At 58.0% G+C, this 24,874-nt stretch overlaps 2 protein-coding genes across 3 annotated transcripts; one reads left to right on the forward strand and one right to left on the reverse strand.

The window, feature by feature from the left end:
* The first annotated feature begins 2,281 nt into the window (after positions 1-2,281).
* Positions 2,282-22,061, forward strand: RHBDF2 (rhomboid 5 homolog 2). Of its 2 annotated transcripts, none has more exons than XM_080356465.1 (19): positions 2,282-2,351; positions 10,723-10,855; positions 11,985-12,134; positions 12,239-12,363; positions 13,026-13,218; positions 13,290-13,493; positions 13,655-13,783; positions 14,288-14,421; positions 15,160-15,372; positions 15,520-15,631; positions 16,132-16,206; positions 16,800-16,961; positions 17,410-17,510; positions 17,947-18,010; positions 18,157-18,251; positions 18,473-18,548; positions 19,111-19,211; positions 19,415-19,568; positions 20,150-22,061. In XM_080356465.1, the coding sequence occupies exons 2-19, from the start codon at positions 10,769-10,771 to the stop codon at positions 20,567-20,569; spliced, it is 2,595 nt and encodes an 864-aa protein (XP_080212591.1). In that variant the 5' UTR covers positions 2,282-2,351; positions 10,723-10,768; the 3' UTR covers positions 20,570-22,061. The 2 variants fall into 2 exon arrangements, with proteins under 2 accessions (XP_080212591.1, XP_080212592.1); XM_080356466.1 differs by having other exon boundaries at positions 13,053-13,218.
* Positions 22,062-22,998: 937 nt separating this feature from the next.
* On the reverse strand, positions 22,999-24,659 carry AANAT (aralkylamine N-acetyltransferase; the record flags this gene model as incomplete). The annotated part of the gene is made up of 3 exons (XM_080356481.1): positions 22,999-23,304; positions 24,049-24,203; positions 24,503-24,659. 3 exons carry the CDS (start codon positions 24,657-24,659, stop codon positions 22,999-23,001), a joined length of 618 nt encoding a protein of 205 aa, XP_080212607.1.
* Between the last annotated feature and the right edge of the window lie 215 nt (positions 24,660-24,874).

Consider the following 24,874-nt stretch of genomic DNA (forward strand, 5'->3'; position numbering starts at 1 on the left):
CGGCCTGGCCTCTGCCGTTCGCACCGGGAACGGCAGCGCTGCCAGCAGCCGCTCCGGCTCCGCTGCTCCAGTGCTGGCTGTGCTGGCTTGCAGCGGGCTGAGGTGATGGTGGCAGCAGGGACAGGCAGGGACGGGCAGTTTTTAACCCTGAATGAGTTGAGACAGAGTGTGAGTGGGACATGGGGGGGTCCAAACCAGTGGTGAGGGCTGGGGCAAGACATGTTCCCTCCACACGGGGCTTTTCCCCCAGGTTGTGTGCCAAGAGACCAGGGGATGAGGGCATGGGGAAACAGGCTCCCAGAAGGGCTGTGGGGTCACAGATTCATCTGCCTGCATGTGGGAGCAACTTGAGACAACCCAGGGAATCTCATACCCACTTGCAGGGGGGCACATGAAGAGCCAACAGTGGGAAAAAACTCCTGGAGAACCTGGACTGTGATGTTTTAGGAACTGTTTGATGTGTTGGAAAGACAAACCCCAGGATGGTAACATGGGCTTTTTACACCAAAAATCTACAACGCTGTGAAAACCAGTACTATTTCTGGCCAAGCTGTGAGGCAGTTTGCGCAGCAGAGGGAAGCGCTGCAGAGCACCTCCCCAGCACGCTGACGCAACACCCTGACCGTGCTCCCTTGGGGGTTTTTCGGTCATTTCTCTCGCTTCCTTATTGCCCAACGCTCTGCAGCATTTGCACAGGTGCCAGTCACTGCCTTCCCTTCCCCTCCACAGGCCTTGCCAGCCCGCATGGGGCTCTGCCTGGCTCCTCCATGGAAAGACACATCCTGCAGGTCCAAGCCGTGGAGCGGGATGCAGGCAGGGACATGGCAGCGATGGGCTTTATCGGTTGTTTTTTGTCCCACGCAAAGACAGGCTGATCTGTCCCCTCCCAGACGCAGGGAGAAGTCAGTGCCTGGCATCTTGGCCCAGGTCCCTGCTTTGCCACCTGCCCCAGCCTGCAGCTGGGGATGCCCCCACCTCACCCCTGAGTCACGGGCAGGAGCCTCTACCCGCCCCATGGCACAGCCCACGTTGGGGCATCCATGCCCAGCCACCCACCCTGGCACCAGCCGGGCTCTCCCCTTCTCCACTCGCATCCAAACATGACTTCAAAGGAGCTGGGAGGAACCGAAAGCTTTTTCCACCCTTTTTTCAACCAGGAACTGAGAGCAGATTTGCTGAGCAAGAACCCATGACAGTGGAAGAGGAGGGCCACAGCAAGCATGAGCTAAATGTCCAGGTAGACATCAGTGAATCTACGCTGGAGCCCAGCTGCAGCACCCAGGAACAGAGGGCTTGCTTGAAGTGTCCTTGTGTGGGTAAGATAAATATGAAAGAAAAATGCAATTTTGAATGAGGAGGTAAAGTTAATTCCTGGTCCTGCTTGGTCCTGGCTGTAAATTCAGTCCACACTCACCTGAAACCAGCAGCAAGTCACAAATCAAGTTATTTATTTTGTGGCAAAATCCAGGGCACGTTTTCTTATATAAAAGCCTCAGCAACAGAGCCATGCCAAGTCTAATCTTTAGAGGTCTCTCCTCAGCCCCCCAAATCCTGTTGGTATCCAAGCTCCTCTATAGGGGTGTCAGGAAGATGGATGGGAGGCTATCGGGGAAGAAGAGCCATGGGAGTAGGGGCAGCTCCCCAAGGGGCTCCATGTTGCCAGGATCTGGACAAGTCACCACAGCGAAAGCCAACACGACTGGCTCTTCCATCACTGTCCCAGCCTCACCATGTGTCACCCGGCTCCAGCCTGGCCAGTGAGACGTGCCTGGGCCCGTGGTGCCCTTGAGGCTGTGCCAGCCCACACCGTGCTTGCCGCGCTGCCTGGAACATCAGGGTCCCCACGGCTTGGGAGTGGGCTCGGGGGGTCTGTGCCCTGGGGTCCTCATACTGACTGGTCCTAACAGAGCCTGGTCCTGATAGTGACCAGTCCTAATAATGGCCAGTCCTGATAGTGACCAGTCCTAACAGACGCTGGTCCTAATAGTGACCAGTCCTGATAATGACACATCCTAATAGCGGCCAGTCTTAACAGAGCCTGGTCCTAATAAGGTCCTGATAATGACCAGTCCTAATACTGGCTGGTCGTAACAGTGACCAGTCTTGATAATGACCAGACCTAATAGAAACCAGTCCTACCAGAGCCTGATCCACGCGTGTCGCCGTGGGCGGGCGCTCTGCGGGGCGGAACCCTGGGAGGCTGCCCCGCCCCACGAGGCCCCGCCCACCTGAGACCACGCCCCGGTGCCGCCCCCGGGTCCCACCCGGCCCAGGTGGAGGCGGTGGCGAAGCGGCGGCCGGTGCCGGCGGGACCGGGAGTGGGATTGGAGCGGGACCGCGGCTGTGCCGAGGTGAGCGGGGCCGAGGGTGGGAGCGGAGCGGGGGGTTCCAGTGCCCCCGCGCCGCTTCGCAACCGCCCGGGTTGTTGTTGCTTTGTGACCGGCCGCGTCCCGCCAGCTTCCTCCTCCGCCCTGCGGCCGCTCTGCCTGGGGTGCCGGCCCCGCCGGGGGTGGGTGTCTGCCCCTGCTCCCCGGGGGACATTTGCCGGGGTAGGGGAGACAGCGCGGGACCCCTGCTCGGGCTGCGGCCGTGCCCCTCGCCCTGGCCGGCGTCCCCGGGGCGCGCAGCCCGGGCGGACGGGGAAGGACCCTCCTCTTCCTCCTCTTCCTCGCGGGGGAAGCGGGTGCGTGTCCCGGTGGGGTGACCTGGCCGAGCGGAGGGGACACCGCGTGGCAAGGCGGCCCTGCCTGCTCCCCTGCCTGCTGCCGGCTCCTCTGCCCGGGCTGGGAGGAAAGCACTAACCTACTTTCTGGAGCTGATGGCCCGATAAACAAGCGGGTGTGCAGTTGTGTTTTTGTTTTGTGGGTTTTCCCCTTCCAGGCGAGCGGGGCTGGCGGCGCCCATAGGAAATGGAGCAGCCTCGAAGCCACAGGCGAGGGCAGGCAGGTGGGCAGGGAAGCAGCCCCAGATGCCCCAGAGCATCGTCATGGCTTTGTTGTTGTTGCTGGTTTGAGGTTTGGTTTAAAGGCTCTAGCACACTCGCACGTGCTGCTTGAAGTGGCAAGTGCTGCTGCCAGCACTTTGCAAGCAAACAAAACCCTTTGTGATCAGAAAGATCCCGCCATCCTACATCCATACATGCATCCCGCAGGGAGCAGAGGGATGCTGGCTCTGGATGTTTTAGCCAGTTGTATTTGCTGTTGGCCCTCGGCAGTTTTGGGCCAGATTGGTAAGGCTGGGCTTTACCCTCATCCTGTCCTGCCTTGCTGCCAGCCCAGCAGGACCAGGCAGCAGCCGTCCCTCTGTGCTTGCCTGCACCGGAATTGCAGTGCCCACGGTAGGCCAAGGGCTCTGTTTCTTCCCCCTGAAACCCCACAGCTCTCTCTCGTCTCTCCATGCCTGCGCTCTGCAGGGCAAAGGGGACCTGAGAGGCCACATTGTCGGCTCTGGGTCCCTGCGGCAAGAGGAAGTGCCCTCTTCCCCAGCGTGGCGTCATCCTTCCCACCACAGGGAGCCGGGATGGTCCCCTGCCTGCATGTGCCCGGGTCCTGGATGGTCACTCCCAGGGATTTCCAGGGTGAGCTCATTGTTTCGCTGCTCTCCCAGGCTCACAGCACATCGTCTGGCTGCAGAGTTTGGGGGGACACCTCACTACCATCCCATGGCTGTCCTGAGCAGGAAAATGCTGCCTTGTTTGGCTCAATCCGTCGTGCCCTCCAAAGGAGTATCCTTTGACTCCTGCATGTTTCCCAGGTAGAAAACCTCCTGCAGCTTGGAAACATCCCACCTCTGAAATGAGCTGGAGGATTCAGCCGTAGCCATACCCTGGAGAAACAGGGCCACCTCTGCCTGCTCTGCCCCGGGTGGCACGGGCTCTGCACAGCAACTGGCTTCACAAGTGGCTTCTTGGGCTCTGCTGTTCCAAGCTCCTTTGCAATTAACAGCATGATCAACACCTGTTACTGCTTCCTCAATTTGGATGGTGGCTTCTGCCTATTCTGCTGTTTGCTGGTGACCAAAGCAAGCCTTGGTGGCCTCCCCGCTTCCCCTGGTCAGGGGTTTCTTTGGGCTGCGTTGCAGCTGCGCTGGAAACTGCAGGGCGCGAAAGGGTAAACCACAGCAGGGGGGAGCAAGGTTTGACACCCAAACAGCTGCCCTGTAACAAATTCTGCAAGATGGGGCTGAGCCTGGTGTTGCTTTCAGATGCACGTGTGAGCGGCGCTGCTGGAGCGTGTCCGTGGGTGCCGGTGGGAGGAACAATAGATGCCGGCAGGAGCTGGGAGGCAGCTCAGAGCTGGGGATGCAGAACGTGGGGATGTGAATCTGGTTGGGGAAGAGGTCAGCTAGGTCCTTGTTACTATGTGGCTAAACAGCCAAATGGCTGGTGTCTTGCCTCTTCTTCCCTGGGGCGAAGGAAGGGAAAAAGGAGAGAAGACTCATGGGTTGAAATAGAAACAGGTTTGGTAAGACAATAATAAAAGAAGAATGAATAATAATGTGAATATCATCAGATATAGAAAGCAACTCTTATCATCAGATAAGCAACTCTGTTCTATCATCAACAAAGCAACTCTGAACACCTGAGGTGGACACAGTGAGTCCAGCTGAATGCAGAGACCACAGTGGGCATGAGGAAGTCATGGGAATTGGGCTCCAGGAGCAGCAGCAGGGGTGGGACTCCTCAGAAGCAGCAACCATCGAGGAAAGAGAGCGTTTGTGGTATGGAATACTGCTGGGCAGCTTGGGTCAGCTGTGCTGGATCCGCTCCTCCCTGCATTGTACACCTGCTTCCTTGCAAAACAGGGAAAACTGAGGAAGGACCTTGGTGTCTGCAGCAATACGTGTCAGTGAGGTCTTACATTCTTCTATACCAAGTCCCAAACACTGGGAAATTTACTGGAAGAAAACTTTAACTTTATCCCAAGGTGCTATCTCATTGTTCTCGAACTAAATTCAAAGGACTGTGCTAGCTACCAAGAGGAAAATGGAATAACCGCATGGAAAATGACCTTGATTCAGCCAAACCAGCACAGCCATCTCTCTGTCAGGAAGCCAAATTCCTTGGGGTGAGCTGGGGATTCAGGTGGTTTTTGCATTGTTTGGCTGTGCTGGGCTGAAAGGCAAACACATGGACACGGTCCCGTAATTATGAGGATCCAGGAGTCGCGGTCATTTAGGAGAGTGCAATGCTTTGGGTCATGGTCATTTCCTGGCCTTGGGGTCAGTGCTGAAAGCTGGGCTTGTGCTTGCGAGTGGAACAGAAACCCTTGGTGTTGGTACCCTTTTTCTCACTTAATCACTGTTTCTTAAAACAAAAAAAAAAGGCACTGAACCAAAACAGAATGCATTTAGTTGGTGGTTGGTGTCTTAATGAGGCATTTGGGGTGGGGGCTGGATGCAGGGAAGATGCCCTGGGGAAGGTCCATGTGCTGTGTGGCTCCAGGACTAACCCTGCCCTCTGCCTGACCACTGCACAGGACCCCTGTGTCCCCCTTGTCCTTGGTGACATGCACCGTGAGGGCTGACATCATGGGGTGCAGGTCACGTTAGCACAGGGGCAGCCCCCAAATAACTGGTTTGGGTGGCAGGGGAGCAACCTGCACCCCTTGTGGAAATCAAACATTTGTGAGGTTTGCATGTGAGGGCTTCTCCCCTCCCTCACCCTCCACCAACTTAAATAACTTGTATCTGGGGGACTTGTAAGGAGCTTAACCCAATCTGATGGCTCCTGGGGATGGTACGGAGACAGCTCCTCAAAAATGGGCACCTCCAGTCCCCACAGCGAGCTATGCTGCTGCCCTGCGGGTGCAGCATCCCTGGGATGGGATGCAGAGGATGAGGATGGTGGGGGAGACCCCACCACCTGCTCTTGGCAGCCAAAAGGCTGCAAAGTGCATTGCTGGCACAGATCCTCAGTGACGCTGCAGCGTGGGGAGAGCATCACAGGGTTTCACAGGCACTGGGGGGTGGAGGATCCCCCATACCAGGCTTGTGCTGTGTTGAATGAGGACGAGCTGCTCTTGCTCAGGTTTTTGTCTTCAGGATGTGGACCTGGGTGCTTCAAAGGAGGCTGCTGGTGTCCACCCAAGCTTCTGCCTCGGCACAGGGGCCAGCGGGGCAAGCAGTGTGTTGCGTGAGCCTTGTAATGGTTGCGTTGAGATAAGGAGCCTGTTCCTAAAGATAGGGAGCTTTAGCTTTTAGCTGAGCCGATCGTCCTGCCCCCAGTGTGGGGCTCATCTTCTGCCTGGGATGAGCAGAATTTGTACATGGAGCTGAGCACCACCTCCCACTGCTGCATGCCATGCTGCACAGGGATGCTCAGTGCTCATGGTGAGGGGACTCTGTAAATATGGGTGCTTCTCCCAGCTCCGGGTGGCTTGGTATGCTCTGAAATGGGCAGCAGAGGATTGGGGAAGTCTGCAAGTCCAGCCTGAGCCCTTGCACCAAGTGTTGCTGTCAAAATGAGTTTTTTGCAGAAGAACCAGTGAAAGAAATCCTCCCATCCCCATCACACTCTCACACCAAGAATTTTCTTTCAAATATAGAAGGGAGGATGAGCTCAGTAATGACCTGGGCATGGGGACGGCAGGCAGGCTGCTCACCCCCTGCCTCGGAGAAATGACGACCTGGGACTGCTCAGCCCCTTCCAGAAGGCACAGTCATGGTGGGAGCACTCAAACCATCGTGCCCATGTGTCCTGTGTTTAAGCCAAGCTAACGAGGAATTGGAATAGCACTGAGTAATAATGCAGCTCTTAGATAAAACCAAGTTAAATCAGTCCTGGTAGCCCAGGGAATCCGTGTGGTGCCTGGAAAAGAGCTTTTCTTGGATCTAGGGAGCAGCCAACCCCCCATGCTTTCCCTGCTGGAGCTGCCCTCCCTGCCAGCAGAGACTTTTGCACTTTGCTCTTTCCGAAGCCCTTGGGACGACTCAAATCCTCCACGTGCACGTCCCCTGCTCAGATAGGGCTCCAGCTCGGGGAAGGTGCCGGCAGCACCCACTGCCCTGCCGGCGTGTCCCCACCGTGGGAAGCGGAGTGGGTTTGTGCAGTGCCGCCTGTTTGGGGTTATTTTGCGGTGAGGGTGTGTAAACACCCCAGGAAGGGGATTGGGGAGGTGTGGGGTGGGTGGGCAGCGGCACAGAGCGACCCCGACTCACCAGGGCTCATCACCCACGCCAGCAGGTTGGGAAGCCTTTGGATGCTGGCACTCGCTCTGCCGGGGACAGGTGGGTAAATGCATTGGTAAAAATTAACAAGGGTGGGAAACGGGCTGTGGGAAATCCTCTGCGTGGCTTTTTCAATCTGCTGCCAGATCCCGTGGGTGAACCCTTCCCTCTCCGTGCAGATCCCAGCGGCATCACCGCCCGGGGGACCGGCGCCGCGCCGCCAGCGATGGAGCCCAGCACATGGCTGCCTTGCGCAACCACGCGAGCCGCCGCGCACCCTCCCGGCTCCGCTTCCCTTCCCCGCAGGCAGGCAGGGCTCTGCCCGCCGCGCTTTATCAGCTGCACCCAGCACAGCCCCCCCGGCCGCCTCCGTGTCCCCTGCGGTGGTTTTGCTTCCTCCCAGGACGTGCTGCGCGCTCCAAGCTCGCTCGGGCTGAACAAACCTGCTGCGGTTGCCCAATGTCCTGCCCCATGTAGAAAATGGGAGAGGATTTCCTCATGGCAGCGCGGGGGAGGTTCTTGCTCACAGCGGGGACTGGCTGGGTTCTCATCACCCATCGGGGCATCTGTACCCCACCTTGTAACCTCGCCAAGATGGAAACAAGGATTAAAGCTCTTGTGGGTGATGATGCCGATCGTGTGGCTCAACAGTGTGAGGGAGGGGACGGCTTAAAACACCCCCTGAAACACAGCGATCCTCTCTCAGGACTCATAGTGAAACTTTGCATCTTTATGGGTTTACCAACCAGCACGCGTGGGGAAAAGATGGAGTTGCCTTCTCTGTGGTGGGGGGAGAAGAAAAATCAGCCTGATGTTGTGGTGCTGGGGTGTGAAATGGCCATGTGTGGGCTGGGGTCTCCGTCATGGGCACGGGGCCATGCAGGGACACACGGTCCCCTAGGGCCAGGAGGGTTCCTGCAGCAGGGCCATAAAGTGTATTTTGGCCTTTAAAAAGGAGCCTAACTACTCAAAGCACAAAAAATAAGCGGCAGCTGGAGCCTGGCTGCTCCTCAGCTCACAGGGCTGGTGCTCTCCAGGTCTCCCCGTTCCAGTTTCCATTCTAAGAAGAAATAGAAATATTAAGGTATTTAGTTTCCTGCCTTATAAGTATTTGTCCTTTTTTTTTTTTTTTTTTTTTATTTTTTTTTAATAATACCTTTTTCATTTCAAGAGCTATTTATCCTGGGCTGCTTCTCTCGGGTCTGAAATTTGAGACTGGAAAATGATAAAAAGCTTTTAGAAAGGCAGGAGAAGGGGGGGAAGGTGCTGGGCAGCTGCTCGGGGTTCTCTGCTCAGGTGCGAGTCCGCAGGGGCTCAGTTCTTGGAGCAGCTGGACCGATTGACTTTCCTGTCTGGGGCTCTTAATAACCAGGAGCACCTTTTAACGAGGCTTCAGTCTTTAACGCTCTCGTGAATCATTTATGGGCAGCCGGCACGCTCTGCCTAACGGAAAAACGACTCTTGCGTGAGCGTCACGATGGCTGCGGGGGCTTTTCAGGGACATCCCTGACCCTCTTCTTGTTCCCCTGTGAGATGGAGAGGGCAGAGCAGGGGTGCGATGGATGCTCTGAGGGTCCCTCTCCTGGCCCCGCACCCTCAGGTGGCTCTGAGCTGCGTTTTCCTCCCTGTTTAATTGCACCAGCCCGATGGACTTTTATGTCAGCACCGGTAATGCCGCTTCCCCCCATGCCAAGGGGCTCAGGGACTGCGATCCCAGTCCTTGTATGAGCCTCTGTGTCTGTGTAATTTCCCCCTGACCAGGGCTGCTCTGCAGGGTTGTCTCTGATGTCTCGTACAACAGTTGTGCTGGGTTGTCCCCAGCTCTGCAGGTTGTCACTTGGCCTTGCAAACCGTCCCTTTGCATTGCTTGGAGCATCCCAGCATGTCTGACAGTGACGCCTGAGCCACATCACCTTTTCCATCACTTTCTTTCCTGGGCGTGCTTCCCTGGGTCAGCGTTGGCCGTGATTCACCCCAGGGCTGGGACCAGCCCTGGTCACCCTTCTTGTGCCTCTCCTGGCTGAAGACTAAAACATCATCCCAGTTGCTCACCAGTGCCCCCCACACAGCTTCCCTCTTAGGAGGGGATGGGAGCTTCACCCGCTTGTCGCAGGGGCGAGACCAGTGTCTCTCACTGCTGGAGATCAGGCTTTGGTGAATGTGACAGCTTTGTGAGGGGAGGTGGTGATGGTGGGTGACCTCTTCTTATCAACCAGACCAGGTTACCCCCCTCCACCCATTTGTCACTCCCCCATGGGTGGTGGCAGGGTCCACAGTGCATTCTTCTCTCTCCCTGGAGATCTTTTTCCAGCCTGCAGTGACCCTGTGCTGTCCTAGGACCCCTCTTCCAGGCTGGGAGCACAGCTCAGGATGTACCCTTGTGTGCAGAGCCCCGCATCCATCACCTCCTCACTGCTGTCACCACCTTGTCCCCATGGCAGGGTGTGCAGCCATCCCCCAGCACCATGTCACCTCTCATTTACCTTTCCTGTCCCCAGGGCAGAGCCACGACATCTACCCTGAGTGCCCTGGGGACAGGGCTGGTGTGCGGTAAAACTTCTTTTTGGTCAGGATTTGTGCTGGGGGGTTGTTGCTGCCCACAACCCACGTGGCCGAAGGGACTTCAGCCCTCGGGGGCTGCTCCCTTCCTCCCCCATCTCTCGGTGCCAAATATCGCATTAACGCACAGAATCGTGAAAGCTGCTCCGCGTGACGGGACGGCAGGTGCCGCCGGGTTGTGCCAGCTCCTCCGGGAGCTGCGTCACCTCACCCGCAGCTCAGGGGAAACTGGGTCTGTCCCTTCACCCACGCTGCGTGGGGAGCTGGTGAGGATTGAGACTGGGGTTTTCAACGTCCTGCAAACCTGCTTCACTGGAAAGCCTAGAGGTTCCTCACCAAGAGCTGCCTGGTTTGTGATGGGAGCAATTAGGGATGGGGTTTTGGGATAGAGGTGTAAGAGCGGCACTGTGCAAGAGCACCTTGTCCCCTCGCACCTCTGAGTGATGCAATTTCTGTGCTCCTGGCTGTGTCGGCTTTTAGCGCTGAGCCATTCCCTGGAGTCGGAGGAGGGTGATGAGGGTGTTCCAGGGCTTGCTCTGACCCCAGTGTGTCCCCATCCCAGCTCTCCAGAGCAGCTGGCACCTTGAGCTCATTGCTGGCAGCCCTGGGAGGAAAACAAACAGCGTTTCCATCTCACCAGCGGGACGGAAAGTTTTACTTGCCGGGGCTGGACTGCCCGGCTGGCATTCTCCCAGCTTAGCAGCTATTAAATACCTCGGTGAGGCCATTGCGTTTCGCGTCCACTCTTCACGAGTGTCTCACTGCCCAAGGGCTTTGCCCGGCAGCAGCGGGTGAAAGCTCCCTGCCAGCCCCATGCCGTTCCCCTGCCACGAAGCGAGGTGCATCACTGCTAATGGGAGTTTTTTCTCCTTCCACCGCCTGGTCCCTGTCCCCAGTGTCTGGCTGCCCTGTCCCCAGGGCTCACGATGCTCCTGCAGCCCTCCACTTCTTTCCCATGTATGGCTTTTCATTGCAGCCTCTATCTCTCCCCACCAGGCGAGGCAGGAGGAGTTCGGCCATGTGCCGGGGCTCCCAGGCATGAATGACGGAGGAGGAAGAGGAAGAGGAAGGCCGCCGTCGGTGTTTGCCATTGAATCGTGCTGCACAGGATCCCTGCCACTCTTATGAGGTAGGAAAACCTCAGTGGGGACCAGCACTGGCTGAGCCCCCAGGAGAAATTTGGGTGCTGGTTGCTTCCATAGGGATACTCCTAAAGCTAGGCTTTGCTTGTGGTGGGGTCTGCAGGGGCAGTTGTGCTGGGGACTCAGAGTGCTACAAAAGTGTCCCTGTGCATACTGCTCAGGGACATGCTGCAGAGGGGACTGGCGGGTCCTGGTCACTTAGCTGTTGCCAAAAGAGAATGGAGCCTTACAAAGCTGGATTCTGGCCAGAGAGAGGAGCCAGGCTTTGGGATCAAGCTGGGGATGCTCACAAGACCTGTGCAAGTCCACTGGGCATGGGCACGTGGCAGGGCGGATATGAAGAGGCTGGAGGGGGCTGTGCCTCCCTCTGAGAGCCCCCACAGCCCCTAATAGGATCTGGACTCCCTCCCTTGCACTCAGATGGAATTACCTTTCCCATAAGGTCCTGCCTTGTAGAGCCAGGCTGTGAGGACCCCTGGGAGGGGATTGCTGGAGGAATTAACCACTTCTTGGCCATTAAGCTTCCTCCTACTTGCACGTGGTGCTGAGGAGGATTCAGTCTTCCAGCCTGGTGTATGCACACATGTGCCAGAGGGGAGAATCCCATGGGGACACCACGACATGTGTTGTGTCCCGGACCTGGGACTGGAGGTGACACGGGCTGCTCCAGCTCCTCTCACTGCAGAAAGAGCTGTCCTGTGAAGAATTTACTGAGAATGGGGTGTTTTCAGGCTTTGCACATCCTGATTTCCTGTGCATGTGCTGAGCGGGTTAGGTGCATCCCAATGGGGTGGGGAGCACAACCCAGGTGTCTCACAGGCAGGTGATGGGGATGCTCTTACACTCTCCTGCCATCTCTCGTTCTGCTCTCAGCAAGTGAATGGGTGGTCCTGGGGCACTGGGAGTGAGTGGGAGATGGAACCCACTGCCCACCCAAACCTGGGGAGGGGGTGTGGATGTCAGGGACACAGTGGCTGAGCTGATGACAACAGGGTCAGTGGCAGGGTTTGCTGATGCTGGTGAGGCCTCATCTCCTGCTGAGACTCATCCTCTCCCCACGCCTGAAATCCTGGGGGGACGTTTCTTCTCACCTTGCCAACTCCTTGCACAACCCAGCCTGCCAACCGCCACCAGCCCAAGATGTCAGCCGGCAACAAGAACGGGGACAGCTGCTCCAGCAGCAGCCGTCTGCAGAGCAAGAAGCCCCCCAACCTCTCCATCATCATCCCCCCCCGGGAGGCAGAGGAGGACGGCGCCCGCAAGGAGGTGAGTGATGGGGAGCTGTGTCCATCCCACACTGGGCGTGGGGTACCTGCCATCCCTAGGGGACCGTTCCTGTGCCATCCCTAACATTCTGCTGTGCCTTCCAGCCCTCCAAAGTCCCCATCTACCGAAAGAGCAAGAGCCTGCAAGAGCCTCGCTCAAAGGGATGCGACGGCTCAGAGCGCCCGCCCGGCTTCCGCCGACAGACGTCCCTGTCCCAGAGCATCCGCAAGTGAGGGACGGGGAGTGGTGACGCGAGGGCAGGGCAGGCGCCGGTGGTGGCTGGGTCGCTGAGGGGTCCCTTGGTCCCTGCCGGGGTGTCATGGCTGTGGGTACCACAAAGGACTTGGGATGGGGATGTGGAGGCGCAGCTTGACAGGGAACACCTTGGAGGGTTTTGTGCGGCTCTGCTTTGACTCCCTGGTGTCTACCTGGGGATGATTCTGCAGCAGAATTGTTTAGTGCTAATTCACACCGTTGTTTTGCGCACTGGGGAGATTTTTTAGCCCTGTTTATGTAGGACCTTCACAATCACCTTGAGCTGTACATCTGCTGCAGCCCAGACCTGATGCGCTGTCCCGTGCAAGGTGATGGAGTTACCTCTGCAGAGAGACCCAAAGGCCAGTGACACCTCTGCGCCTCCCTTCCCCAGCCCACAGCCAGCTCAGAACTTGCCCTGCTGCCAGCTGAGCTGAGACATCCCAACCCCAATCACAGCATCATTGAATAGTTTGGGTTGGAAGGGACTGTCAAAGCTCATGGGCAGGGACTTCAACCAGATCAGGTTGCTCAGAGCCCAGTCCAAATTGCCTGCTGGAGGGGACACCTTGAGGGATGGTGGTACCTGGACTGGGGGGACCAGATGGTTGATAATGACACCCATCATGTGTGCAGGGGCACAGCACAATGGTTTGGCGTCAGCAGCGACTGGGAGGGCAAGCGGCAGCAGTGGCAACGCAAGAGCTTGCAGCACTGCAGCATGAGATACGGCAAGCTGAAGCCTGCCTACCGTGACCTGGAGCTGCCCAGCCAGGAGGTCCCCTCCTTCCAAGGAACCGAGTCACCCAAACCTGCCAAGATGCCCAAGGTAGAGCTCAGGGCATGGGTTCTGGCTCCCAGCCTTGGTCCCGCAGCACCCACACCTCTCTCCTCCTCCAGATCGTGGACCCGCTGGCCAGGGGCCGTCCCTTTCGCCATCCCGATGACACCGACCGTCCCCACACGCCCCACCACGTCCTGCCCCCGCTCACCCCCGGCGTTGTCTCTTTGACGAGCATCCGCTCGGGCTACGGCCGCCTGCCGCGCAGGAAGAGGGAGTCCGTCGCCCACATGAGCTTCAAGGCAGCCGCTGCGCTTCTCCGCGTGAGTTTTGGGAAGCTGGGGAGCATCTTCTTCAGCTCTGTCTCTGTTGGGATTTAATCCCTGCCACTCAGCATTGGGGAGGGAAGCTGCAAGAAACCCTTGGTGCTGCAAAAACTGGGGGGTTTCTGGCTGTTTACCATCGTTTACTTCCCCTGCCAAAGGGACGCTCTGCCCTGGAGCCACTGGCTCCCAAGTGGAGAAGCAACAAGAGGAGCTTCATGTACCCCAGCTTCATGGAGGAGGACATGGTGGATGCTGCTGATACCCTGGACTCGTCCTTCTTCAGTAAGGCAAGTGCTATTCCACGGGGGTGGATGTGGAGCTGGGGGGGCTCTGGTGAGGACCTGTGTGTTGGTGCTTCGCCTGGGAGCAGGAGCATCCGTGGCCACTGTGCCCAGTGCTGCAGAGCCGTGATCTGGGTGATGCTCCTTGGGGATGATAAGGAGTGACGCTGCCATCGTGGGCACATCTCGCACCCTGTGACATGCAGTTCATGAGATATTGATGAGGATCGCCCACTCCCTGGAGCCAGGCTGGCCTGGTGGTGGCCACACTCAGTCAGGAGGGGTTTCTCCTTGGTGAAGGATCTAGAGAACGAGTCTTAAGAGGAGCCATCTCTGGAAGGATTTGAAAGACACGTAGATGAGGTTCTTAGGGACATGTTTTAATGCCACTGTTGGGTTAATGGTTGCACTCAATGATCTTGAGGGTCTTGTCCAAATTAAATGATTCTGTGATTCTATTATTCTTACCCATCTCACACACCCAAGAACCCCTCTCCATCCTCCTTCCAGATGGACATGCACGACGAGACGTACTCCATGCCTGATGATGTCTTCGAGTCGCCACCTCTCTCCGCCACATACTTCCGCATGCGCCCCATGGGGGACAATGCCAGGGTGTCCCCCGAGGTGGAGCAGCCAACCTCGTGAGTACCAGCTCTCAGCAGATGCTGCCCCAAAGGCTGCCCAGGTCCCCTGCCACAGTCAGGACAATGTCCCCAGCCATCCCTGCCATGGGGCACTGGGTACTTTTGCTGTGTCGCTGGGAGGGTGAAGCCAAGAGGTGCCCCCAGCCCTCATCCTAGCATCCTCTGTCCTGCCCCAGCTCTGGGGTTGCACATAGGGGATTCCTCAGCTGGCCCCTTTCAGCAGGCGTGATGGGTCCTCATGACAAGACAGTCCTTGAGGTGTTGGAGCAAGTTCAGCGAAGGGAACGGAGCTGGTAAAGGGTCTGGAGCACCAGTGTGATGGGAGAGGCTGAGGGACCTGGGGGGTTCAGCTGGAGAACAGGAGCTGAGGGGAGACCTTCTGATCTCTGAACTGCCTGAAAGGAGCTTGGAGCCAGGGGGGGTCGGGCTCTGCTCCCCAGGAACAAATGATGGGGTCAGAGGGAACGGCCTCAAGTTGCACCAGGGGAGGTTGAGGTTGGATCTTGGGAACAATTTCTTCCCCAAACGGCTGTGGGGCATTGGAACAGGCTGCCCAGGGCAGTGCTGGAGTCTCCATCCCTGGAGGGGTTTAAAAGACACAGAGATGAGGTTCTTAGGGACATGGGGTAGTGGTGCAGTTGGCAGTGTGAGGTTAACCTTTAGACTCTATGATCTTAAAGGTCTTTTCCAACCAGAGTCATTTGATGATTCTCTGGGTTTCTCCGCTCTCTACAGGCAGGAGGGTGTCCGGCTCGCTTCGGTCTCTGCCAGCGCTGGCCCAGCTCCCCAGCGAGGGATGCGCATCACTTCCAAAGTGATGCACTTCGCCTTCGACCGCAAGAAACGCTACTATGGGCTGGGGGTGGTGGGGAAGTGGCTGAACAGGACGTACCGGCGCAGCCTGAGCAGCATCGTGCAGTCGCAGCTGGAGATCACCGACAGCCACCGGTGAGGGGTCTGATGGGACCAGCATGGGCACAGGGGGCTCCTTAGCTGGAACTCAGATGCATGTCCCCCTCCATGCTTGGGGGACTGCAGTGTCTCTTTGCCCAGCCACCCTTGAGCTGCTCAAATTTGGGGTCCTTTCTTCCACAGGCCATATTTCACATACTGGCTCACCTTTGTCCACATCCTTATCACCTTGCTGGTCATCGGCACCTATGGCATTGCCCCCATTGGCTTCGCCCAGCACGTGACGACAGAGTTAGTAAGTTTAAGAGCTACCAGCCGGGGCTGTCCCCTCCCAGCTCTCTGGTCACACATCTGGCTCTGAAATGGCAACCAGCTGGCTGCCGAGGAGAGCAAGGGGGGTATCTGGGGGTACCTGCAATGCCCTGGGGGCTGATCCTCCTTCTGGGCTTAGTCCTGGGGAGCTGCAGGGCTGCATTCCTCCCCCAGCGCCCTGAATCCATCTTCCAGTGTCTCACGCTGATGTGCTCCCTGCTGGGGCTGGAAGCATCTTGGGGTGCTGCTGGCCCCCGCTGGTTGAAAGGCTCCATTATATAGCCAGGATGGGGAGTCAGCAGCATGTTGCAGTGGCATGTGTGCTGGCAGCAGAGCTGTTCTCTCTCCCACATCACTGATGGGACTCAGCAGCCCTTCCCCTCACATGAAGGGGGCTGCTCAGCCCCCCACGAGTAGAGGGAGAGGTGGCTGCACCCCTGCACAGCCCCCTCAGCAGGAGCTGACCCTGGCCTCATTCGGCAGGTGCTGCGGAACAAGGGCGTCTATGAGAGCGTCAAGTACATCCAGCAGGAAAACTTCTGGATTGGACCCAGCTCGGTAAGGGCTCTGCTGGACCACTGAGGCTCTGCCCCTGCCAGCCTCTGCTCCCCCTGCCCAGAGCCAAGTGGGGGCCCTGGGGTGCTCCAGGGGGAGAGCTGGACCCCTTGTCCCAGCCTGCTGCCCCAGGGCATCAGTGTCCCCATCCCTCTGGGACCTGCTTCCTGATCCCAGCTCAGAGCTGCAGCATCACGTTGGGATGGTCAGAACAGGCCACATCCCCTTCCCACCTGCTTTCCCTAGACATGAGGAAGAAATTGTTGGCCCTGAGGGTGGTGAAAGCCTGGCCCAGGTTGCCCAGAGAGGTGGTGGCTGAACCATCTCTGGAGACATCCCAGGCCAGGCTGGACGGGGCTCTGAGCAACCTGAGCTGGGGAAGAAGTCCCTGCTCATTGCAGGGGGTTGGACTAGATGAGCTTTCCAACCCAAACCATCCTGTGATTCTATTATTCCACCCACTGGGGTATTGGAGAGTCGGGATGGTTGCCTTTGGGAACCCTCTGCCCCTACTGAGCACTCCCAGGGGGTAGCTGGAGGGAGGGGAGCTGTGGGGGGTACATGGAGCATCCCCTGGACTGGTGTCTCCCTCCCAGATTGACCTGATCCACCTGGGAGCCAAGTTCTCCCCCTGCATCCGGAAGGATCGGCAGGTGGAGCGGCTCATCCAGCGCGAGCGGGACCGGGAGCGCGGCTCCGGCTGCTGTGTCCAGAACGACAGATCGGGCTGTATCCAGACACTGCCGCAGGACTGCTCGGTGTGTGCCACCCCCACGGGCACTGGGAAGGGCTGGGGATCCTTGGAGTAAAAGGGGAAAACACCTCGGCCCTGCACAGCACCAGGACAGGGTGTGCGGGGTCAGAGCAGTGCACTCCTAGCACAGGGAGGGTTGGTCTCTTCTCCAGAGTAACAAGCAAGAGGACAAGAGGAAATGGCCTCAAGTTGTGCCAGAGGAGGTTTAGATTGGATGTTAGGGAAAAATTTCTTCACAGAAAGGGCTGTCGGGCATTGGAACAGGCTGCCCAGGGCAGTGCTGGAGTCACCATCCCTGGAGGGGTTGGACAGACGTGGAGATGAGGTTCTCAGGGACATGGGGCAGTGCTAGGGGTGGGTTAATGGTTGGACTCGATGATCTTGAGGGTCTCTTCCAAACAAAATGATTCTGTGATTTGCTGCAACATCCTCAATCTCTTCGTGCTCCCCAGGAGACACTGGCAACGTTCATCAAGTGGCCGAGCACCAATGCACCAACCATGGACTCGGGGAAGAAGCGGACATCAGGAGCTGTGTGTCACCAGGACCCCAGGTAGGAGTCACAGCTGGGGAGAGGTGGCACAGTCACCTGGCTGTACGCAGGGCATGGCAGAGGTGCTGCATGAGGCTGCGTTTCCAGCTTGGCTGCCTTGAATTCTCATGTCCAAGGGCCTAGGGGGCCCTTACACACTGTAGGAGAGCGATAAGGAAGAGGGAATCAGTGGGGAAACTGAGGTGGGGTCCCATGGGGGGTGAGCTGGGATGGGAGATGCTGTGAGGGGACGTCGATGGAGTGTCTGACAGATGCAAGTGCTGTGGGGTTCACCTGCAGAAGGCACTGCTGCGAGGGGATGTAGGACACCAAGGTGCAAGATCCCTCCCAAGCCAGGGGATAGGGCAGGTCCTGGGGGTGTCTGTGCCCAGGGTGGGTCTGGGAGGAGGGATGTGCTGAGGGAGACCTGTCCTGACTCCCCAACTCCTCCCACTAGGACATGCGAGGAGCCAGCATCCAACCCACCCCATGTGTGGCCAGACGACATCACCAAGTGGCCGGTAAGAGCCTGGTGACACCATGAGCTGCATGACACTGTGGCGACAGCCTCCATGGGAGGCACAGCATGTGACAAGCCAGGCACAGGGGCTGCGGGGAGAGCCTAGGAGCAGACTGTGACCTTGGCTCCTCTCCCTCCTGCTTCTAGATCTGCACCTACGAGACCAAAACCAACCATTCAGGCTTTGCCCACATGGACTGCGAGATCAAGGGCAGACCCTGCTGCATCGGCACCAAGGGCAGGTGGGTCACAGCGATGGGGATGCCTGGCCAGGGCTCAGCTCCCCCCACTGCCTTTTGTTGCCCTGTCAGTGTCTGGAGCAGTGCCAGGGGGAGATGGGGATTTTGGAGCCTTGCAGGCGGGTGGAAGGATTGTGGCAGCAGGACTGGCTGCCGGGAGCAGTGGGGGGTGCTCAGGGGAGTGGGGAGCGAGCCCTGGTCTGAGCCCGCTGCCCTCTGCCCAGCTGCGAGATCACGACGCGGGAGTACTGTGAGTTCATGCACGGCTACTTCCATGAGGAGGCAACGCTCTGCTCGCAGGTGAGTGGGCTGGGAGGCAGGATGTGATGCTGCCAGGTGGGTCATGCATTGCTGTGCTGATGCCAAAGGGTTTTGTAGTATCCTGGGATGGGTGTGAGCAGGGGATGCAGGGTGCAGGGGTTTGCTCGGCTGTCAGTCGGGCTCCTGGTGCTGCTGCCTTGTTGCTGTGGGGCAGCAAACACAAGACTTAAAATCACAGAATGTCCTTTTCCTAATGTCCAGCCTGAACCTCCCCTGGCACATCCTCCTGCCATTCCCTCGGGTCCTGTCACTGGTTCCCAGAGAGAACTTGAGGTGGTCTCACCCAGGCAGCCCTGGTGTCCTTGAGAAAGGGATATTCTGGGTGGCAAAACAGCCCCTCAGCATCTCCTGGGGCACTGGGGGTGCTCAGTTGCTCCCTCCCCAGCACCCGGGCAATGCAGGTGCCCCACACCACTCAGGGTCCCCCCACAACTGACACGTGGCATCACCAGCCACGTGTCCCTGTGACCCATCTGTTGCTCCCTGCGGCACTGGGGTGTGGGCTGAGCCTTCATCACCCTCCAACCCCCCACCTTTGCAGGTGCACTGCCTGGACAAGGTCTGTGGTCTCCTGCCCTTCCTCAACCCGGAGGTCCCTGACCAGTTCTACCGCCTGTGGCTGTCCCTGTTCCTGCATGCCGGGTGAGCCACGGCCCCCACACCCCTAGGACATGGGGGGTGAGTTGGGACCACAGAGTATCCATTGAGATGGGCTGGGAGAGAAGTGGGGAGGACACCCCCAGACCACAGCAACACATGGAGGGTGTTTTGTACCATATCTCATGCCCCAGGGCAGCAGCACAGAGGACTGGGCAGGGGTCTCTAACGTGGGGTCTCTTCCCCAGCATCATCCACTGCCTGGTGTCCGTGACATTCCAGATGACAGTGCTGAGGGACCTGGAGAAGCTGGCGGGCTGGCATCGCATCTCCATCATCTTCATCCTCAGCGGCATCACAGGCAACCTGGCCAGTGCCATCTTCCTGCCATACAGGGCAGAGGTGAGGGCTGGGGGGGCTTTACCCACATCACCCCAAACCCTGCCACCTCCCCAGGGACCAAAGGGACACCCCTGCCCATCCCTGTCCCATCAGAGGTTTGGGGAGGGGGCTGCAGGCTGCAGCACAAAGCTCTCTGCCCCTGGTGCCCGCATGGCAGGGGGACAAGGAGGGTATCTCTGCCCCACGTGTGGGGGTTTGCACATGACTCGTGGGTCACGCGTCACCCTGTGTCAATGTGCATACAGGGCTCTCGAGCAGGCAGATGGCTAATCTGCTGGCAGCAAAACCCTGCTAGGCTTTAAATGCGATCACGTCCAGCACCCTAATCCCCACGGGGGTGCGTCAGGACAAGGCTGGGGGAGGGCTGTGGTGATGCTGCCTGCCTGCTGAGTCACCAAAAGCACTGGCTCTGCCCAAACAGTGCCAGCATGCTTCTCCTCTTCCTCCTGTGCCAGTGTGAGTGCAGTGCAGCCCTTGGAGGGATGCAGGAGCCACATGCATTTTGCAAGGAGAGGGGACAGTCCCAGGGAACACACAGGGACATGTCCAGGGTCTGGCCATGACTTTCCCCATCCCTGCAGGTGGGCCCCGCTGGGTCCCAGTTTGGCTTGCTGGCCTGCCTCTTCGTGGAGCTCTTCCAGAGCTGGCAAGTGCTGGAGAAACCCTGGAAAGCCTTCCTCAACCTCTTTGGCATCGTCCTCTTCCTCTTTGTCTGTGGCCTCTTGCCGTGGATCGATAACATCGCTCACCTCTTTGGCTTCCTCAGTGGCCTCCTCCTCTCCTTCGCCTTCCTGCCCTACATCACCTTTGGCACGGTGGACAAGTACCGCAAGCGAGCCATGATCATCGTCTCCTTGCTGGTTTTCGTGGGGCTCTTTGCCTCGCTGGTGGTCTGGCTCTACGTCTACCCCGTGAACTGGCGCTGGGTGGAATATCTCACCTGCCTGCCCTTCACCAGCAAGTTCTGTGAGAAGTACGAGCTGGACCAGGTCCTGCACTGACCCTGCTGGCGGGGACGGGGCTGGTGGTGATGTTTTCCATGGAGTGGATCTTCACCAGCCTGTGGGAAGTGGTGGCTGCAGACCCCAGGCACAGCTTTGTGCTCAGTGCTGGCGTGTTTGGGCTCACTCCAGTTAAACAGGAGATGGAGTGGGGAACAGGGCTGGAGCCAGCCCAGCCTTGCACCCCTTGGGGCTGCTCTTGGTGCTGGCAAGCCATAACTGGTTTGGGGACGACCCAGGGCTGAGGGAAGCGGGGTTTTGGTACGGCCACAGCCAGGCTGGGCCCCCAGCTCTGGGGCGATGGACCTTGAAAGCACCTGACAATGATGCTGCCAAGGTCTCCTGCCTGTGTTCCTGCCTATGCTCCTGCCTGCCTGCAGCCCCGTCCTGTCTCAGTGACCCTGGGTGCTGCAGCTCATACTGTGAACACAACCCCCTTTTTTGCAGGGGCACTTGTTTTTATCTGCAACTCTTTAGGCCAAGGGTTTCCTCCGCTTTGGGCTCCCCAGTGCCTCTGCTGTGGCTCTGGGGTGTTCAGAGCTGAGCTTCAAAGGTGTTTTTCAGTCCCACTCTCATACCCGATGCTCCCCTGAGGCTGCCAAAGGAGCTTGTGCTTCCCCACCTGGGCTCCTTGCTGGATGGAGGGGCAGGGCTTGGGGCGAGGGGGGCTTCTTTTCCCCCTATTTCAGTGAAATTCCCTTTTTGGAAGCAGAGAAATGGCACGTGTTGCCTTCATCACACTATACCGGGAGGCAGGTGGGGAGAAAACCACCCTGGGGGGTTGTGTGGCTGCTCCTCAAGCCCACAGCCTGCTCAGGAAGCCATCGCTGCTCCCACCTTTTGCTACTGCCTGGAGTCCCCACTGTTACCCCTTTTGTTTTTTTCAAAGCGTAGAGACCCAGGTAGCCCTTCCCACCTGAATAGGGCTGGACAGACGGAGAAGTGCAGGACGGGAGCAGTTGCCTGAGGCTGCACGTCCCTGCCTGTCCCCACCTGTCCCCAGCACCTGGGCTGCTGCTCCCCAGCATCTCCTCCTCCCTCCCAGTGGCCTCAGCATGAAGGCAGGTCCTTCCCAGGGTCCAGGTGACCCTGCGGGGCTGGTTTGGACCTGAGCTGGTGCCAAGCTGTCCCTCCTCTGGTGTGTGTTGCTTTGGTGCTGGTGAGTGTCAGTGCCATTAAATGGGGGAAGGTGTAAATCCCCCAAATGGGATGTCCTGGGATGAGTATTCAAGGGCTGGGAGCTCAGCTCCATCTGTCCACAAGCTCTGTGTGGGTGATCCCAGGAGCTCTGTGGCATCAGCATCCCTTCCTCCATCCCTCCCTCCATCTCTACCTCCACCATGGGCCAGATTTCAGCCCTGCTCCGTCCCTCTGGTAACTCCTCCAGCCAAAGACAGACATTTCACCTCATTTGTCTCTTTTTGATACTTTTTGTAAAAGCTGTGGGTTTTTTTTTTCCTCCCTAATAAATTTCTACCTGTATTTAATGAGACACATAAGGCCTCTTCTCCCTTCTTGGGCACAGGGATGCAGCACTTTTAGTGGGTTCTGGTTCTTTTGGTGATGGTCTCGTGCCTTGGTCTTTGAGGATGCACTGTACCCCTGAAAACCCCTCCCTGGGAAGGAATGGGGTTTGGAGCATCTCCAGCAGAAGGAGAAGCCAAGTGCCTGCAGCAGAAAGACCCCCGGAGCCTTCTGATCCTGCCCGAGGGCAGAATCCCCCCAACTGTGTCCCACCCTCCATTGCATGACCCAGGGCTGGATTAGCCCCATCTCCCCAAAAGCTCAGATGCCCCAAGGGGTGTTGGGTGGTGCCCCCACTCTGGCTGTTGTGGTGAGGCAGTGGTCAGAGTGGGGCAGGAACACACACAAGCTGTGAAGAAAACCACCATCACATCTTTATTTGCTGCGAAGTGTTTGCAGAGGGCTTGTCCCGGGACATTGTGAGTTTGGGGGGGCAAATGGTTTGGACTAGCCCCCCAGGGAGGCTCTGGAAGGTGCAGCTAGGGGTGTGCTCTGGGGGTCTGGACCCCTGTTTGGTCTGGGGGCTGCTCAGGGAGGGCTTGGCCAGGGCGGCTCCACTTGTAGCGGGGACTCAGGGCTGGAGGTATGTGCATGTATGGGCTCTGCTGGGGGTCTCAGCAAAACGTGGCCACATAGCCCTGCAGCCCCCCCAGCCTTGCTGATACTGTTCCAGCTAAACTGGAGACCAGGCTGGGGGGTTGGCGCTCCCAGTGGGGCCAGGCTGGGGATTTCAGTCCCAAAAATGGAATCAAAATGGATGGGACACGTCTGACCTGGCTGGAAGGCAGATGTGGCAGAGGGAGGAAGATGTACACCGTGGTGGGGATGTAGAGGGGTCGTAGCCTCTTATCCCCCACCCCCAGCTTTTCCCCAGGCCCCCCAACCATGGTTGGACCAGAGGGTGCTCAGCAGCCGCTGTTCCTGCGCATGAAGGCATGTCCCCGCACAGGATGCTGCATCTCGATGAACGCCAGCTCCCCCACCGTCACCTCGCAGGGACCCAGCGCCTTGAAACCGCACTTTTGGTAGAAGGGCACGAGGAAATCTTCGCACATGAGGAGGGCCCGGCGGGCGAAGGGCAGGCAGCGCAGGTACTGCAGGTACCGCCACATCAGGATGGAGCCCTTGCCCTGCTGGCGGAAGGTGCGGTGCACGGCCAGCACGTGGATGTGAACTGCTGTGCCCTGCGGCTTGTGCAGGGTCAGCGCCTCCTGTGAGGAGGGAACAAGGTTAGTGTGACCAGGGGGGTCCTATCCTGCATCTGTCTTAGTTCCCCACCCCAGTGAAACAGAGTCCGCATCCTCCCACAAAGGGAAAAGGGTGCTGGTGCCATCCCCTTCACCTCCTCCAGCATCTCTGAAGGTTTTTTGTTTTAAAATGAATGCTGGGGGGAATTACTGAGTGTATTTTTTTAACAGCATCTGTTAAATTAATTAATGAGGGCGTTCATTATCACTGGAGAAGCCCTGTAGCAATTAGTCTTGGGAGACGAGAAGGCTCTGGGGAGACCTTATTGCCACCTTTCATTACTTAAAGGGGCTGATAAGAAAAATGGGGACAGACTTTTTAACAGGGCCTGTTGTGACAGGACAAGGGGTGATGGTTTTAAACTAAAAGAGAGGAGGTTCAGATTAGATATAAGGAAGATATTTCTGATGCTGAAGGTGGTGAGAGCCTGGCCCAGGTTGGCCAGAGAGGTGGTGGATGAACCATCCCTGGAGACATCCCAGGCCAGGCTGGACGGGGCTCTGAGCAACCTGAGCTGGTGAAGATGTCCCTGCTCATGGCAGGGATTGGACTAGATGAGCTTGGAAGGTCCCTTCCAGCCCAAACTATTCTATGATTCTAAGACTTGGTGAGCAGCCTCAGCGCCCCAGGAAGCTGCTCCTCTTCCCCAGGCTCTGGCAGAGCCTCTCCCAGTACACAAGCTGGGAAGAACTGGGTCTAGCTCTTACCTGGCTGAGCCTGTCCTGGTCCCAGAGCGAGCCGATGATGAATGCAACCAGCCTCCCCTCCTCAAACCAGCCAAGGGAGAGCTCTGGGCACAGGTTCAGAAAGTGGCGGATCTCGTCGAGGTGGAGAGGACAGTCCCCAGAGACGGATATGAAGGCTGGAGAGGGACAGCAGTGAGTACAGGGAAGGGGACCCAGACAACTCCCCATGTGGGTGAGCTGGGGGCTGTAGCTTTCCACCTCCTTAATCACATCTTCCCCCACCCTGTTAAGGAGCTTGTGGTGCCCTGGCCACAAGTCACAGTCACCGGTTCCCTCCTTTATCTCCCACAAGGTCATGCATGGGGGTTTTGCCACCAAGGTGTGCCCCCGAAGAGAATGAGGGACCTCTGGAGGGAAGGGATGGGACATGTCCAGCTGGTGCCATGGGGCAGGACCTCCCCGGACAGCCCCTTACCTTCCCGCTCAATCTCAAACACGCTGGTGGCATCCTCGGGGCTGAGGCAGCGGAACTCACTGGCGGGCAGCGTGTGGCGGCGCTGGCCCCCGGGCGAGCTGCGGGGGGACCTCAGGTGAGGGGGCTTCAGGAAAGGCAACGCGCTGAGAGCCAACATCCTCCTCCTCTTGCCTGGCGTCCCACCTCTGCCTCTGCTCCGCAGCCTCTGCCAGCTCCCGGTGCCACAGAACCCTTTATTTCAGCCAATATCCTCCAGTGCTCTTAGCTGCTGAAAATACCTGTTGATCACACACAGGATTAGGCTGCTTGCCACTCGTTTCCTACACATATGTGTGTCTATATATATATATATGGATATACACAGCAAATACC

The sequence above is a fragment of the Nesoenas mayeri genome (assembly GCF_963082525.1).
Source record: "Nesoenas mayeri genome assembly, chromosome: 19".
In the NCBI taxonomy this organism is placed as follows: Eukaryota; Metazoa; Chordata; class Aves; order Columbiformes; family Columbidae; genus Nesoenas; species Nesoenas mayeri.